At 47.7% G+C, this 18,513-nt stretch overlaps 1 protein-coding gene across 1 annotated transcript in view; it reads right to left on the bottom strand.

Annotated features, from left to right (window-relative positions):
- DNAI1 (dynein axonemal intermediate chain 1) overlaps positions 1 to 18,513 on the bottom strand; it is a 208,956-nt gene that overhangs the window by 167,796 nt on the left and 22,647 nt on the right. The window contains exons 4-9 of the mRNA XM_075932798.1: positions 17,025 to 17,105; positions 13,917 to 14,043; positions 12,109 to 12,188; positions 9,566 to 9,691; positions 6,668 to 6,727; positions 4,102 to 4,236 (exon numbers count right to left, since the gene is read on the bottom strand). Coding sequence (XP_075788913.1) covers positions 4,102 to 4,236; positions 6,668 to 6,727; positions 9,566 to 9,691; positions 12,109 to 12,188; positions 13,917 to 14,043; positions 17,025 to 17,105 — 609 coding nt within the window. The remainder of the gene's footprint in view (positions 1 to 4,101; positions 4,237 to 6,667; positions 6,728 to 9,565; positions 9,692 to 12,108; positions 12,189 to 13,916; positions 14,044 to 17,024; positions 17,106 to 18,513) is intronic.

Raw genomic sequence — 18,513 nt, 5'->3', positions numbered from 1 at the left:
CCGGCCCTTGAGCACAGGGGAGGGAGGAGCCGCACGGCTCCAGCCTCCCTGTCCCAGAGCACAGGGAGGGTGGGTGCTGGGGGCAGCAACACCCTCCCCAGAACGCCTGCTGTAGGTGTTTTGGGGGCGGAGTGTGGGAGGGGCCATGCCTGGCGGTTTGGGAAGGTAAAACCTCCCCCCGCCTCGGCTACCAGATGCCCATGAAAGGATGTATTCCAGAAACTATTAAGAGAGCAGTTTGTTCCCTCTCGGCTACAAGCCTGCCCCAGGAACTTTGCATTGGTGTGTGTCCTCGGATTCCTTTAAACACTACTACTTTCTTTCTTTTCTTAATCAACCCTTCGAGTTTAGATTCCAAAGGACTGGCACAGAGTTCTCGGAGCTATACATTGACCTGGGAATGTGACTGGGCCTTTGGGATAGGGGAGATGTTCATCGGATTTGATGAGACTGATTTTCGTAACCTCTCTAAGGTGTGGTATTGGCTGTGGGCCAGGAGAAGCAGGAATGTCTCGGGGGATTGTGCGTGGGTGACTTCTTGCTGGCCAGTGTGGTGGACAGAAGTGCCCTTTTTTGGTTTGGTGCCTTATAGAAGAGGACCCCCAGTGTTGGGCTGGAAGTAGCCCTGTCTTTAAGCAATTCACCCTGATTTGCCCCTCGCAGCAGTGTCCCCAGAACCCTGTTATATTACACAGCCACAAAGGTAAATCATTTCAGAGGATGGAGTGTCCAGGATCTGTTCATTGTCCCTATTATCTGTTCACATTGTGTCCTTCGTCACGTCATGATCACGGGACAGCTACTGCCGCTGGGCTGGATAATGGATTCATTTTAAACAGCAGGGCTGAGAATAGTGAGTGATTCACAAACCAGGCGGCTGGGTTGAGTTTTCAGCTGAACTATTTGCTAACATTCAGGATTTGCCAACATTTTCACACACACCCAGAGGTCATCCAGGTGCTTCCAGATTACAGCTATGCCCCCGTTAATTACGATGAACTGAAATCAACACTTTTAGGCACAAAAATATTCCCAAATCCTCTTGTTATTTGATTTTGACTGTTTGACAAGCTCTGCTTCTGAGGAGGCTGAAAAAGCCCATTCAGGATGGTACAATATTATACTTTCCACCCCAAGCTCAGCTTAGGAGACATTGACAAAGCCCTAGCTGGGTTGATTTAGTTGGGATTGGTCCTGCCTTGGGCAGGGGGCTGGACTTGATGACCTCCTGAGGTCTCTTCCAGCTCTAGGATTCTATGACCTTGCAGACTCTCCCCTCCGTGGGCTCACTCATGGAGTACGGTACTGTTCACCAGGGGAGAACAAAGGATTCTAGTCCTGAATTAATGGAGTTGATCATTCAGTTTGTACAGCACCAGCCTTAGCAGATCAGGAAATTCTCTATGCCGTACTTTACACCCAGGAATGTGACTCAGTGACCCCTCCTGGCTCTGAACAGTCAGAACAGGCTGACAGTTTTGCAGGAAGCAGCATTTCCTGTCACTTGCTCAGAACATGTTGCTCTTTTTGTTTCCCTGGAGTCACTGCTGGAAAGAACTACTAGTGAAAAGGAAAAAGCCAACGGGATCTTCAAAACGTCAATGTAAAGCTTCCTGCTGTAGTCAGTGAAGCATGCTGCAGTGTGGTACAATGTAGCTTCACTTCTAGTTTAATGATCTACTTCTGGCAATCCCATACTCCCAAGTAGATAACGAAAGTGCAAGCAGTCCTAGCTCAAGCTAAAAAACCCATGGATTTCAGTGGGACAGCGCATGCCCACAAGCACGGCAGAACCAGTCCCTTACACAGTACATCATATCAGACAGGCGTGCGTCTAAACCAACAGCCCAATCCAAGCTTTCTGCACGAGCAACTCCTATTGTCGTCAACAGGGCTTGACAGAAAAACAGCTCGCCAACCCCTACTGCGCATGCGCACGCTGCAAATGAACGGGGCGCGCGGCTGAAATCTACTCGCCCATTGTATTGTTTGTCATCACTCTTTGGGCCTGCAGGATTGGTGTATCTGTGTTTGTTTAAAGCGCCATCAACAATGCCATATCAGCAATAAATAACACTAATGATACCTTTGAAATCTCACGCATGTCAGATCTAGTTTACTGGTGGCCCCAAAAAGGATGTACTGACAGTTCTCGCACTAGGGATGGAATTGTGTAGTCAATTAGCCGATAAGCAAAAGCTTATTGGTTAATGCTATAGACTACATACATTTCCTCCCCAACCCTGCCAGTACATTTTTTAGCAGGCTGGCTGGCAGCCCAGCTCATTCCTGGCTTGTGACAGCTCCAGGGCCTACCCCCACTGTGGCTCTGCATTTAAAGTGTATTAGGAGCCAGGTAGGCAGGCAGCCCAGCTCAGTTCTGGCTTGTGCTGGGTCCAGGCGCTCAGACCCCACCCCCCTAGATAAGGGCTGCTGCCCCCCTGCGCTGCTGCCTCTTTATCAGAGGCACCAACGCAGGACGACAGGCAGCTAGTCTGCGAGGGGAGCTGGTTTTTAAACTGTGTAGACAGCGCCTGATTACGAGATAAGCTATTTCAAAATAACCTTGAAGGACCTTCTGCTCTCCCCAGGGTTGCTTGAGCTGGATCTCTGTTGTTATATCAGTGACGGGCTGGCTGGCAGGGCCTTCTCTGTGAGGACTCTGGGATTCTGGCATTTACTCCCCCAGGTCCAAACAGCCCAAGCGTGGCCACTCCCTGGGATTATGCAAAATACGTCTGTCTGATCAGGTTTTGGAGAGGGCTGAGTTTATGCTTCCCCTAATGATAAAGGAGTCAGATGGACCCTTTGTAGGTAGCTGCCTGGCTGAGCTCCTGTTGGAACAATCATTCTGCAGCTGCTGAGCAGTGTGGGGAGGCTGACCTAAGTCTCTGTGTGGAAGTCAGACCTAGCAAACCACTCCTTGGGGAGGCGGATTACCTATGACAACAGAAAAATCCCTCCCATTGGTGTAGGTAGTGTCTACACTGGAATGCTACCGTGGCAGTAGACAAGCCCTCGGCTAGGTATCTCTTTAAAGGTAGAATTACAGAAGAAATAATGGAGCTCAAGTTCAATATCGCAGTCATGATCTGGGCTGCCTCAGCTGTCAGTCAGGTTTGAAAATGTAGGTGTATACTTTTAACAATACAACAAATATTCGATTGAAATACCCCACGATGTTACGTAACTTTAATGGACAACAGGTAGCATTTTCAAAAGCCGAAGTGACTTGCATCCTGAATTCCACTGACTTTCCTTTGTGAAAATTTCACCCCAAAACCTTTTACATGTTTTTGTAAATCTCAACCAATATTTCTACTGATTCCATCCTCTTCTTGCATACTTGCAGTGTCAAACAACTTACACAATGATGGATCTGCACAGTAACACACAGGCACAAACCTCGCTCGCAGGACAGAATTTCATAAGAACATAAGAATGGCCGTACTGGGTCAGACCGAAGGTCCATCTAGCCCAGTAGCCTGTCTGCCCACAGTGGCCAGCATCAGGTGCCGCAGAGAGGGTGGACCAAAGACAATGATCAGGTGATTTGTCTCCTGCCATCCTTCTCCAGCCTCTGACAAACAGAGGCGAGGGACACCATTTCTATCCCCTGGCTAATAGCCTTTTATGGACCTAACCTCCATGAAATTATCTAGCTTCTCTTTAAACTCTGTTATAGTCGTAGCCTTCACAGCCTCCTCTGGCAGGGAGTTCCACAGGTTGACTATGCGCTGTGTGAAGAAGAACTTTCTTTTATTAGTTTAAAACCTACTACCCATTAATTTCATTTGGTGTCCTCTAGTTCTTCTATTATGGTAACTAATAAATAACTTTTCTTTATTCACATCAGGGATCTGGTTCTGCATTGTTTAGACTCCTGTAAAGAGTGCAACAACTTGAAAATGGAAACTTCACACTGTGCATCATCAAAACCAATTCCTGAATTTCTCATGGCATCACTATTTGCTCTCAGGGATGGGACCAACCAACTGGCAAGTCTGAGCGGCTAACATTCAGCCAGGCTAGAGATATAAATGCACTCTTGATCGACCACCAGCTCTGTCCAGAATCATGATTTACATATATGGCATGTACCTGAGATTCGAGAGAGGTTAACTTTCTTCCCCTTGGCTTTTCGTCTTTCTTTGCAGCCGTGGCTTTTGGCTTCTCTTTCTCCTTCGACTTTTCCAGTTTCTGAAGCTCCCCCACATAGGCATCATAGATCTCCCACTGAGAGAGACAGACGGAGAGTCAGAACTTCTTGTCTAATCCAAGAGGAGACTTCACTGCACTCCAGCAAACAGACATGGACCAGTATATGCCAGACATCACCCCATTCACAAAGCTACCAGTGTCTTTGCACCAGAAACACTCCCACTTCAATCCGTTTGAAGTCAAGGGTTATTTTGCCTGAATACAGATTGCAGGATTGAGCCCTGAGATTTTTAAAGCCCCAGGATTTCCTCTGTCATCCTAGCTTGGATCAGAATTTAATAGATCAAACAAGCTGCTTCTGAGGTAATTTCTAAAATTGCACTAAAAAAATTCAATTGCAGCTGCTTAGCAACCTGTAACTTGGAGTCTGACCTTGCAGTCAATAACCAAGCGAAACATGCAAATGGCTTCACACCATCCATCATGCTGCTCCACAAGCATGGAAGGTCTTCTCCAAATGCATGGAGGAGGACCTTTTTCATTATTCATGGAGTACTGTATGGAAGATATGTGTCACTTTGGCAAGATTCCTGCTCTGAGATGCTTGCAATGTAATTCAGACGGACCAAATGGATAGCTGGATTATAAATCAAACACAAAATGGAGAAGACAGCATTGGCATGAATGTGTATTAGTCAGGGACTGGAAGAAAGAGAGGGAGGTTGTGGGGGAAGGGGAAGAAGCTGGAGGATATTCTAAATCTTTGGGGCTTGTATAGAAAGTGGCGCGCAGGCAAGAGCAGGAGAGAGGTAAGAAAGGAACAGTTCGAGAGAGGAGCAAGGAGAGGAAGAAAGAAGAACGGAGAAAGCGAGCAGTTCAAATCCATTTCATTTCACAAGAGGTTAAAACAAACTAAACAGAAACTTTTCTCCCTAGTTTTCTGCATCTTAATCTAAAATCTCAGCTGCAGTTTGATTCATTTGACAGTCCTGTTCTCTCAATCTCCCAAGCAGTCACATTGTCAGAAAATGGTCAGAAGAGAACTCCTCCGGCCTGTACCAGACAAGTACTTTGCGCATCACGCCAATGATACACTTGGCTCTCCCATTATGGGAGAATCTGGGACAGTGCTGTTCAGTGTAACAAAGGGGCATGTTCCCATCCCCATACCACATTGCTACAACAGAGGTTTGCTTCAGTTAATGTGGTTAAATTAATACTTTGTCCTGTGCACGGTTGTGTCTCCAGAACAATGGTCATATTAGCACCAACTGGGCCAGATGCCAGAGATCATTAGCAATCACAAAAAGCCATTCCGCGTCTATGAAACAATCAGTAGTCGTGGCTGGATTCCATGCCCAGATAGCACTGCTGTATTTCTGAGGTAAAAAGTGTTAGCTAAATAATCATTTGTGTCCACAATACTTTTTAGAGAGACAGAGAAAATACAACAAATTGTGGGCAGATCAACAGCTGATGTAAACTGGAATCCCCCCTCCTGCCCCATCATCTACAGTGGAGCTGGGCCAATTTACACCAACTAGCCCTCCCTGGGTTTTTTAACTACATTTCTTACTGCATTGGCCATCAGATATTACCACAAAAAAGTTGCTTCTTCTCCTAGAGAATAGATGGGAAATACCCACAATCCTTCACTTTGCAAATGTGCATAACTCCATGGAAAACTCCCCAGAACAGGAAGCAAATCTTTGGTGGTTCCCCTTGCATACACTAGATGTTCCTTTAAGACATAGAGGGCAGGAGATTGGCCAAGCTGGCTGATAGTTAATAAGTGGGATGATAATTGTTGGCTATAGAACTTCTGAGACATGCTCTCAGGGATAACAGATCTTCTGAGGAGTAATGCAGCGGCAAAGAGCCTCGGTTAACAGTGCCACTTCTTTTTTCTTGCCACTTTCCGATTTGGTATCAGCAATATCTACAGCCTTCTTCCAAAACGCAGAACCATGCAGCTGGCTGGCTGTTGTGCAAATTGGTCTCTTTAAGGTCTGCTGATGTCTAGGCCATGTACCAGGTCTTTGGCCTCCCCCTTGGTCGTCTTTCACCCAAAATCACTGCATGCGCCATCCTCAGAATGCAGCTCTCCGGTCTCCGCTGGACACAGCCAAACCAATATAGCCTAACCTCTCTCAATCGGTCTTCAGTTGGGGGCAACCCACATTAGACCCCCTCATAACCTCCTTTTGTTTCCTATTACAGTGCCACATCAGGTACATAAATAACCCTATTCTTTTAGGTCCCGGTTCCAGATCTGGGCTCACCACCATAGTATCTGAGTACCTTCCACTTTTAAAAACACATACAGGATTACTTGCAGTGACATGTTTTCCTTTCCAGTCCCTTATCCCGCTCCCTTAAAGATTCAGTAAAAATGTGCAAGAAGGAAAAGGGATTAGGTGGGTGAGGTGCTATCTTTTATTGGATCAACGGGGTATCCTGGGACTGACACATCTCCATTGCATACAACAAAAGGGAAAGGATTTACCTGGTTAACAGTGGCAGAAAAGGTTGCTCTAGGTGGAGGCTCCATTTGACATGCTCTTTCCTGAAAAATAATGGAAATGAATGAGAATCTACCTCAGTGAAAACCCCCGTCTCCTCTAGCAGAAGCATCGTCCCATCGAAGAGTCAAGCTGTGGAAGCAGCCTAGAATTTTTCTATTTGCCAACCACGGGGAGTGATCATGATGTTGCACCTATCCTCTAAATAGAACCCAAAGTGCTGTATAAATGTTACTAACTGAGGATTCCAGCCATAAAGAGAGGGCAGGTAGAACATGGATTTTCCATTCTGTGGGAGAGTCCAAGATTTTGAATTTGGTTTGTCCCAAATTGGAGCAAAAAATCCAAATTGTGTAATTTTTCACAAAATTAAATAGTCTGCAATTATTCGTTTTGACCTAATCAGAACATTTGGTTGAGGTCAAAGCATTCATGTCAACTCTATCATTTTGGCTATTATATTTCATAGAAGTTGAAATGTTTCAACCTTTATATTTTTATATTATAAATGATAAAATGGAAAGTCAAAACAAAATGTTGTAATAATTCTGCCATCAAACATTACAGTGAAATTGGTACATTCCCATGCAACATTTCAAAGTCATCAAATTGACATTTTCTGGAAGAAAACTGTTTGGTTGCAAAATGTTTAAGGAACTATAGGTACCTATCATAGGGAATGCTGCACATCTTTACCAGTAACAGTACACAGTGGTTTAAGGGCCAGATGCTGCTTTTAAATACACCCAAGCAAATTCTATTATCATCAGTGGGAACGCCACATACATAGCTGACGACTGCATTTGGCAAAAAGTAAAGAGATCTGTGTTCATGTAAAATTCCAGGGGCATTTTAAAAACATAAGAATGGCCAGACTGGGTGAGACCAAAAATCCAGCCAGCCCAGTATCCTGTCTGCCCACAGTGGCCAATGCCAGGTGCCCCAGAGAGAATGAATAGAGCAGGTGATCATCAAGTGATCCTCTCCTGTCACTCATTTCCAGCCTCTGACAAACAGAGGCCAGGGACACCATTCCCACCCATCCTGGCTAATAGCCATTGATGGACCTAACCTCCATTGATGTATCTGGCTCTTTTGTGAACCCTGTTCAACTCCTGGCCTTCACAACATCCTCTGGCAAGGAGTTCCACAGGTTGACTATGTGCTGCATGGAGAAATACTTCCTTTTGTTTTTTTAAACGTGCTACCTATTCATTTCATTTGGTTTTTATATTATGGGAATATAGTTCAGAAGAACACAATTACTTGAGCGAGGCAAGACACGAGAGTTAACACCCCTCTTTTTTTACAGGATGTCATCCGATCTTCAGTAACTACAAGTGGTCAGGAATGTGGGTTGACGTTGTTTTTGAAAGGCAGCCTGTCCAGCATCGAAGAACCTCATAGCACTGTCCTAGAGCATCAGGATGTCAGTTCTGACTCCAAGGTAAGCGCATGACCCAACCATCCGCACGAATTCCTATAGCACCTTGATTCTCCTCCTTGGCTAGGCCAGGCTGGTAGAACAATGAGATCTAAGGAAACACACCCTAGCTGGAAAGGAAAGGCTGCGGCAACTCCTGCTCTCTGAAAAAGTGACGGATATCAGGGCTGTGGGACAGCAGGGAAAGGGAGGGACATTTCTCCCTGCCACAAGTACACTGGACCCTGAGGAAGGTTGGGTTTGACCTCCTCGCTGGCTCAAGCACCACATGCACAGTACCTAAGGCAGCTTCTGCGGGTACGTCTATGCTCAAGCTGGAGATGCTGGCTCGGGTAGATGGATCCCTGCTAGCCGAGACTGAGCTAGTGTGTGAATAAGAGAAGTGCAGCTGCAACAGCAAAGGTGGTAGGATGGGCTAACCCCCCTGAGCACAAGCCAGCTACTAGTCCATCCTGCCTACCCCACCATGGCTACACTTCTACTTTGGTGTGCCAGCAGTCAAAGGAAGCATGCATACGGCATCCTGAGCGGGACCTCCCTGCATGCAGAGGGGCCAGCAGCAGGGCAAGCCAGCTGGGAGGCCATGGCTGGGGGTACCAGTCATGGGGTGGGCCCAGAAATAACCTTCCCTGGTTCAGCAAAATCCCTCATCCGGGACCGGTCAGGTCCTAGGGGTGCTGGATCAAGGATGCCCAACTGGTATCATTCTTAAATAGCTCCCATTAGCAAAGTATCTGAGCACCTCACCATCTTCAGATGCCCCAACACACCAGGGAGGAGGGAAGTGCTTTGTTACCCCAGTTTATTGATGGGAAATCAAGGCACAAGGTATGAAGTCTGGGGAACTTAACCCAGGTCCCCCACATCCTAGGCTAGTGCCAATACCACTGTACCACCCTTCCTTTTCCGGATGTAGGGAAACCAGCACAGAAATGTTACCCTGAACATGTGTAAGAGGCTGAAACGTCACCACCCAGACTTGCAACGGCCCCATGAACCACCTGACAGCACATGAGCGAATCCCTCTGCTGAACATCACTCTGTGTCACCATCTTCCCCGTCCCAAATGTTGCATGTACAAGTCCGACCATAAACATTCGGATTTCTTCTAGGGATGTAAGCGACTGGTCGACTATCCAATAAGCATATGTAAGCGGATCGACGACTAGTGACTCAACTAGTCGCTCCCCTGCTTGCTGCCTCTATCAGAGAGAGGCAGCAAAGGGGTGTGTCAGCAGGAGCCGGTGCTTGGGGGAGCCAATTTAAAAGCTGTTTCCCCCCAGTACCATCTCTGCAGAGGGCAGGGGAGGCAGAGGCGTAGTGGGGACTAGGCACAAGCAGGGGACGGCAGGCATACGGGCACACCAGGTGTACGGGCACGCTGGACGCCGGTCACAAAGGAAGGGCTTGGGCGCCATGGGAAGCCACAGCCGCATACCCGCATGGGGTTGTTGAACGTCTGCGAAGCCCGCTCACAAAAGTTGAACTGGTTAGTGAGCTTCTGTTCCCGCAGCTGCGGGGGAGCAGGCTCTTCCCCTTCCGCTGCTTCCTCTGCTGCGGCGGCCTAGAGAAGAATAAACCAAGCTTAGCGGAGAACTGCAGTGGCTCAGAAAGCTTTTTCATCAGCTTCACAAGGCCTATCCCTTGGGCTCCTGATGCTTTGCAGAGGGAACCTGCTGATGGGCATCTAGGGCCACCGCCGGTGAGATGGGCCTCAGATTTGGAATCACCTTCCACCACACCCTAAGCATGGAGAGCCAAGTTACAAGAAGGGGAGTGTGTAGCTGTTATCACCACTAACTCATCTGGAAAAGCCACACACCTCTCCTATCTACGCCAAGGGCATCCTGGATTTGCCAGATCTGGGGTGGACTACTGCAATGTTCTCCTACTTCCGACCCCTCTGAAACCGAGCTAGAGGTTTTAGCAGTTGCCGGAAGTTACTACTCGCCTGCTCCTTTGAATAGAACAGAGTCAGTTTCATCCTCTCCTTGTGATCTGTGCTGGCTATCAGACGCCCAAAGGCCTAGTTCAAAGGCCTTTGATCGCGTATATTTAGCTCTTTATTATCCTGGCTTCCTAGTACTTTGGTAATTGCCTCTTCCCACCAAGGCAGTTAACATCACCTGAAATTAATCTGCTCTTGGCTCCTAGGTTGAACACAGGAAAGGAGCGAGCTTCCCATTGCACTGTCTCTTCCTCACTGGCTGCCTCTAGGTCAGGCCACCAGTCTCAAAGCATGTCTACGCTCGGAAACAATAACTCCCAAAATAACTATTTCGAAATAGCACGTCCACACTACAGGGAAGCCTCAACGTTAGTCCCAGGCTGGCTCCCCTAATGTGGAGGCCCCAACTCTGCTTAGAGCCCAAGGAGCACTGGGGAGCAATGACTTTGACTGACTCTGGGGAGTCGTTATTCTGATATAGCAGCAGTGGAGCATCCACACAACCACTATTTTGAAATAACTATTTCAGAATCAGTGTGATTCCTCGTGGGAAGCAGGAGTGATTATTTCAAAGTTAGCAGCCCCTTATCATATATATAGTAGCCCAATGTCTGTGAGTCTGTAACGCTGTAGCATTACACGAGTTGCATTACATGCTGTAGCGTTACAGACTCGCCTCTGGGGGGCGCTCTTGCCTCCCGCCGTGGCGCTCTACTGAGTTCTGCGCTGCTCAGCCGGGCCGCCGCGGGGGAGCGCAAACGGACGCTTACTCTGCTTGCTCCCCTGAGGTGGCCCAGCTGAGTGGCGCAGAACACAGGGAGGGGAAGAGGGCGGGGCGCTGATGTACGTGGCCAGCGGGTGGGGTTCGGCTGAATGAGAGGCAGGAGGGGAAGGAGAAGAGACAGGGAGAGTGAGAGGCAGGAGGGGGAGAAGAGAAACAGAGACGGAGAGAGAGGCAGGAGGTGGAGGAGAGGAGAGAGAGAGAGAGAGAGAGACAGACAGACATGGAGGAGAGTCCCGAAAAATCCCGTTGTATGATGGGTTATTGGCTAGTTTTGAAATAACAGGCTTGGTCGTGTGGATGCTCCGCTTGTTATTTTGAAATAAGGGGAGTTTAGACCAGGGCTCAGTTATTTCCGCTGGCTCGTGTTTGATTCTTTCACGCCTTCACTTTATTTTGCTGCTGTTGGAGTTTCTGTTCCTCTCATGAAGCTGGGTAATGGTTTGCTTGGCTGTGGCGGGGGTTGGCCTGTATTTTAAATGGCTGTCAGGCCTGTACATAGCTTTATTGGAATTCATTTGCATCATTTGTCATGGCACTGCACTTGGCGATGCATGGCAACAGGCACCTTACACGTGGATGAAACCACAGTGCTGTAGTAGCAGAGAGCAACGGCCTCCAAGCTTTGCTCAGCTCTGGTTCACATCGGCAACTGGCTAGTAACCCAGGGGCCACGTGTCATGCGTGGGAAATGGAGCGGATTACAGCCACCGCCCCTCCTGACCACAGAAATGATGTCCACAGAGAAATGTCCCAGCAAACCATGCTTCATCAGAGTGGAGCGTCTGGCTCAAGATAACGCACAATATGCTGGCATCTTTCATCTCCATGGCCCGGCCCACCTGCAGAGGGATGGGACAATTGCCCCAAGGCCCAAAGATTCTAAGGGGCCCAGGGCTCCCAGCCAGGTGTGGCCGAAGCCCTGGCCTCCATTGAATTGCCACCCAAGTGCTACTCCATGCGCTCTGGTCAACTCTGAGAGCTGGGGGGAGGGGTGCAATGCTCCAGATGGCACTGAGGGCCAGCTGCTTTGGCCCCACCCCTTTTGCCTGAGGGCCCACCCCTTTCAGGAGTGCAGAGGGCATCACCTCCATGTTAAAGATAGGGAGACTGCAGGCAACCTTGCAGAACATACATGGGTCACATCTGGATAAAATAGGCAAGCATGGAGTGAGACTGCTCGTGCCAGCTGAGCTCAGACTCTAGTATTTAAAATCCTACTGAGAGCTTGCAGGTGGTTGTGAAGCATTACCGGCATATCTTCTTTGCTGCCTTCTTCCTGGAGCTCTGTCTCTTCAGCTTCTATCACGGTGGACTGAACGGGAGCCAGTTCTGAAAACAGATATGTTAATCATCTCTAGCTAACAGACACTTTCCGTCTTCCACCACATCAGTGCAAAGCGACTACATCCTTCTCTCTCCAAAATGCTTTACAAACTCTAGCTGAGTAGCAAGCACAGAGCCCTGCCGGCCACATACATCACTATTACTGTCCCCACTTCATGAGGGCTGAGCTAACGAGGCAAGTCACCTTCTTCAAAGCCAGAGAGAGAGAAAGAGAGAGTGTCAGGGTCATTGCTAAAAGAGGCTGCAGCAGATCCAAGTCTGGCTGAATTCAGATCACATGCTCTCAGCTCTGATTTGGGCTGCACCCTTCTTCAGGAAACAGCTGCATCCTGGCTTTGTCTCTCCTACAAAACTGGCCATGTTCAAACATGGCCGTGACGAATGCCTGTGGCCAAACGATGTTAGCGTGGTCACATGCGGACAGGAACAAAATGTAACAATGATGTGAGAGAAGCATGCCTTAGGCGAAGTACCCAGCACCACCATCTAACCTCTCACTGGTATGAAGACCATGGTTTCTAGACACCCACAGCCCAGTCGGACATGTGCCGATATCTGCTACGGGGATGCACATACACGGCACTGTCAATTCCACTGCCCTCTATGTTTACTCTAAATCAGTGTTTCTTAAACTTTTTAAGACCGAGGAACCCCAAACAATATTTTTTTTATGAAGAACACCAAGGATTTCTTGTTGAGATAGAAAAAAGGGGGTCGGTGGGGTGAGAGGGGGAGATATTCAGCAAAAAAAAAAAGTTGCCTGTCCCTTTAAGAGCGGCCATTTTGAACTCGGTGGTTCTCTGAGACACACTGGCATGCCACAGAACACAGTTTTAAGAAACACTGCTCTAAATCCTGGTACAGATTTCAACACTGGTGCAAAGAAAAGAGCAGAAAGCCGAGAGAGCCACAGGTAACTAAGACTCTCAGGGGCTCGCAAGATGGCACCTTCAGGCCTGCCAGCTGCCATGTTAGAAAACACACATCCATGACCCGTTCTGGCCTTTCAGTTAATTCTGGCTATCGGCAGTCCTCTGTTCCATGGAGCAAATAATAATAGGAAGCAGCTGGAGCATTGGAGAGTCTTCCTCAAAGATTGAACTGTCCAGCATGGAACACGAAGGCAGACCTACTTGCTGACACACTTCTGAAGACTCTGAATCGTACTATCACTCCGACTCTGTGCATAAGATTTTCTAAGTAATCTAAGGGATCAGACATGTATCTCCTATTTATTTTAATGGAAGAGCACTTAAACCCTCTGCAGTACTTTGGGAATCTTAGCTCCTTGTACTAGTGCACACCTGGGTTCAGGGACACTGACTGCAGACTGTCAGAAGTAGCAAATACACAGTTTGTGGTTTATGAAGTCTCTCTCCACAATTAAGACTGCTAGCCAGAGTAAGTGTCGCTCCATTGCCTGGCCTCAGATCTCAGCGTGCTCCCTCTCTAATAGGAGGGAAGGGATAGCTCAGTGGTTTGAGCATTAACCTGCTAAACCCAAAGTTGTGAGTTCAATCTTTGTGCAGGCCATTTAAGGATTTGGGGCAAAAATTCATCAGGGATGGTACTTGGTCCTGCTGTGAAGGCAGGGGACTGGACTAGACTAGATGGCCTTTCAAGGTCCCTTCCAGTTCTAGGAGATAATTTATTCTATTAATATAATGGAGATTGCCTAACCCAGGGCTTTCTGAATATGTCTCATAAACATACCTGCTTCCAAGAGTGCTCTGGCACTCTGCCGTCTGCCTTCATCCGAGTCTCTGAGTAACAGGTTCCCATCTAAGGAGAAGTGAATGGCCAGCTGGTCCACGTAGCTTATTGGCCTGTATGCTCGTTCCTACAGAGGACGAAGACAAAAAAAAATCTCATCTGGACCGATGAAGGATTTGATCAGGAACAATCTTTGCCTGTAGGAGTCAAAGCACATCCGGTTGTACACTGATAAATGGGTGCGCTGGTTACTCACTCTCGTTTTCGCTGCAGAGTCCAAGCCAAGAGGAATTCCGTAACTGGTGTTCTTTGAGATGTGTTTTCCCCTAGCAGCCCCCGTAGGGGAGTGCCTCCAGCAACATTATTCCCCCCCCCCCACACACACACGGCACCACTCTGGTATAAAAGGTGCCGCACTCCCCCCACCTCAGTATCTTCTTGCCACAAACTCTGACAATCGGGAAGCGGGGAAACAGGAGGGTTGGGTGCACCCTGCCCTGAGAGAAGCCAGTGGGAGGGGCACGTGGCCACCACCACCATGGGCCAGTCCCAGGGAGAAGCTGGTGGCCATACCCACCCCCTGGTGCTGAGCCCCCAACCCCTCCCCAAGCCCCAACCTCACCCCCTGCCCTGAGCCTCTCGTTACTCCCTGCTCTGACTCCTGCACACACACACCCAGCCCTTGCCCTGAGCCCCTCCCCAACCCATAACCCTGTGGAAACCATTTCATATTTAGCTAGAAGCCATTCTGTATAACAAAAGCCATTTCAGTTTCTTGTGTCTGCATGTATACTAGAGGGAGTGAACTGACCTTCAGTGATGTAAGAAAACGCCAGAAGGATGGGCTGTTGGAATGTGTTGTTGAACTATTTTAAGCTGAAGCCCTTACTCCCTAAAACCTGTTTCTTTGCTGATAATAATTCCTCTTTGAAGTTCGCTTTGATTTCTTGCCCTGACGTCAGACTTGTTTGGTTAAGTGTATAAAATACTAGGACTGATTGTGTTGAACAGCCTTACTGGGCCCGGCTCTGCTGGGGTCACGTTTGGCTCACTCTTGCCTTATTGATCAATAAAGATGTTTGTTAAACGCCAAAACAGAGGGGAGCGTTTGCTTCAACAACCCTGACTCCTGCACCCCACACACCTCCAGTTTCCTGCCCTGAAAGACCCAAGCAACTCCGGGTTAGTCTTCTAGTATGTAGATATAGAGAGAGAAAGAGAATGACATAAGTGAACAGAATTGTGGGACGAGCTTAATACATGTCACTTAGGAAGACTGTTCATATTTAATATTGTATATACCATGGCAATACTAGACACGCCATACCTATGACTGTCAGATGTGTGTGTAACATAGATGTTGCTGTGTCTGCACTCCTATTGTTACCTAGGCTAGCTAGATTAAAGCTAGCCTGGACATGCCTGCTCAGGTGACAATCACACTTCATAGCACAACCCTTAAGACTCCAACCCTACAGGGCCCTGGAGATCAATAGCAACACATTCAGTGGCACTCAAAAGCAAGAAGCAGCCATTGCAGTCAAGTGCTAATGTAATAACGCTCCTTAAAGCAAACACTGTTTTAATTGGCACGAACTGGACTCAGCTTAGAGGGATGTCTCAGAGCCTGACATCAAGCCCACTGTAGCCATTGAGAAGGTCTTGCAGGAACAGGTAACTCATCCCCTGGGTCACATTCTTCTCTCTTGCACCACAGCCATGACTGGCGTCAAACCATGTGAATGGAATGGAGGGGAAGATGTGGCCCCATATCTGCTCCCAAGGGGCTCAATTCTCCTTTTGCGAGTTACATCTCTTTTCTGAGAAGGAGTAAAACCATGGCCAGATTATCCTTGGCCTTGTGCGAGTGCATAGGAATGAGACCAGGGAACAAAGTGCCTTTCCAAGCCTTGGAACTCCCCACTCACAGGCGATGGACAATCCAAGGACAGTAGCTGGGGCACTGCAGACACTGCTCCCCGGGTATCCCAAGGGGTGCAAGCCACCCCAAAAAAGGAGGGGAGGAGGCATGGCCATGACTCCATCCTCCCCTTACTGAACCCGCAGAGCTACCTGAACATGCGGAGGAAGTAGCTGGCTTCACAAGGCACGCGCCTCAAGTACTGGAGAGCCGAGGGAGAAATTGGACTTCCTAAGGCTACATCTAGACTACATGCCTCTGTCGCCAGAGGCGTGTAGATTAGGCTACCAGGCATAGGAAAATGAAGCGGCGATTTAAATAATCGCCGCTTCATTTAAATTTACATGGCTGCTGCGCTGAGCTGATCAGCTGTTTGTCGGCTCAGCGCGGTAGTCTGGACGCGTGGGTGTCGACATCAAAGGTATTTGTCGACCACCCAGGTATGCCTCCTGGAATGAGGTTTACCTGGGTGGTCGACAAATGCCTTTGATGTCGACACCTGCGCGTCCAGACTACCGCGCTGAGCTGACAAACAGCTGATCGGCTCAGCGCGGCAGCCATGTAAATTTAAATGAAGCGGCGATTATTTAAATCGCCGCTTCATTTTCCTATGTCTGGTAGCCTAATCTACACGCCTCTGGCGACAGAGGCATGTAGTCTAGACGTAGCCTAAGACACGATCTTCCTGAAGCTTCCCTGGTGGTCTCTGCAGCCCCTTCTACGCCGACTGGGGACTTGTGTCCTCACTTTGGCCCTGAACTGGCACTGTTTGAGCAAACGCACTTCTGAACTCTCATATACTTTGTGAGTCTGGACAACGCTATGCAGATACTGAATTATAAATGCCCAACTGACAATGTAAAGAATCCTCTCTCTCCACTGATTACTCCTGAATGGAATAATTTATCAACTGAGATTAGCTGCACTAATTACATTCACTTTCAGAACTTGTCAAGTACCTGCTGCCTCTTGTTTCTGCAGTCAATTATGTTCATGTTTATAGACTTTTATCCTCTGCAAAAGCCCTTGAGGAACCACTAGTAGTATCTGGTAAATAAAGTAAATCCACCCTAAAATACAATGTGCCTTGTTATAAATGAAGCTAAGCACAAATCAACACATGACGAAAAATCTTAGCCAGGAGGGCTTCCACCAGAACCCAGATTTACAGATCACTCAGCACGTACCTTAAAGCTGTATCGGACGATGTTCTGTGGAGCATGTGGATTATTGGCTGTCAGGATTCGTGTGACCTCCTCTTTTAATTCCTTCGGAATGGAAAAATAGAGCCATAAAGACATGCCTGCTTTTAAAGAACCACCAATGGCATGGACTATAAAACGATCTCCGGGTTCCTTATGCTCATTTCCATTGTGTTCAAACTGCAATGGACATCCCAGCAAAAGCTTTTGCTTCCAGGAGAACCAAGGGCTCTGGCAAAGTTAGTTCAGAATGTGCCAAATTAGGGCCTCATGTGGCAACTATTACTGGGTATAATTCTTATTGTCATGGGTAGCTCCATCAGCTTCAGAAGGATTACTTAGAGCACGTCTACAGTTCGAACTGGAGGGGTCTGTGGCAGCTGGAGGAGACAAACCCTGTAGCTCTGATCAAGCCTGCATGCTAATAACAGATCGTAGCTGTGGCAGCACAAGCGGTGGGATGTCCAAATACAAGTCACCGCATAAGTATTCAAGATGTGGGTGTCCCAGGGTTTTATACAGAGGCAATAAGATATTTTCTGTCTTATTCCCTATCCCTTTTTTAATGACTCCTAACATTCTATTTGCTTTTTTGACTGGAGCTGCACACTGAGTGGATGTTTTCAGAGAACTATCCACAATGACGCCAAGATCTCTCTCTTGAGTAGTTGTAGCCGAATTAGTTCCCATCATATTGTACATATAGTTGTTATTATGTTTTCCAATGTGCGTTACTTTACATTTATCAACATTACATTTCATTTGCCATTTTGTTGCCCAATCACTTAGTTTGGTGAGATCTTTGTGAACCTCTTCACAGTCTGCTTTGGTCTTAACTATCTTTAGCAGTCTGGTATCACCTGCAAATTTTGCCACCTCACTGTTTACCCCTTTCTCTAGATCATTTATAAATAAGTTGAATAGGATGGGTCCCAAGACAGATCCTTAGGGGACCCCACTAGTTACCTCTCTCCATTCTGAAAACTTACCATTTATTGCTACCCTTTGTTTCCTGTCTTTTAACAAGTTACCAATCCACGACAGGACCTTCCCTCTGATCCCATGACAACTTACTTTACTTAAGAGCCTTTAGTGAGGGACCTTGTCAAAGGCTTTCTGGAAATCTAAGTACACTATATCCACTGGATCCCCCTTGTCCACGTTTGTTGACCCCCTTCAAAGAACTCTAGCAGATTACTGAGGCAGGATTTCCCTTTACAGAAACCATCTTGACTTTCCCCCAACAAATTATATTCATCCACGTGTCTGACAATTTTATTCGTCACTATACTTTACTATAGCCTAGCATCTTGGATGTATCCATACTCAGGGCAGCTGGCCCCTCCTGCTGTCTATGCCACCATCACTTGCTAACTTGATCAATGCTAGTGGATATATGTCTCCTCAAACTGGAAATTATCTCTCCATCTCCTCCTCAGGCTGCATCACTTTTATATGGCCCACCCATTGCAGT

This window comes from Pelodiscus sinensis, chromosome 6, assembly GCF_049634645.1.
Source record: "Pelodiscus sinensis isolate JC-2024 chromosome 6, ASM4963464v1, whole genome shotgun sequence".
In the NCBI taxonomy this organism is placed as follows: Eukaryota; Metazoa; Chordata; order Testudines; family Trionychidae; genus Pelodiscus; species Pelodiscus sinensis.
Note: the sequence above shows the minus strand (reverse complement) of the source record. Positions and strands in the feature narration are given on the sequence as shown.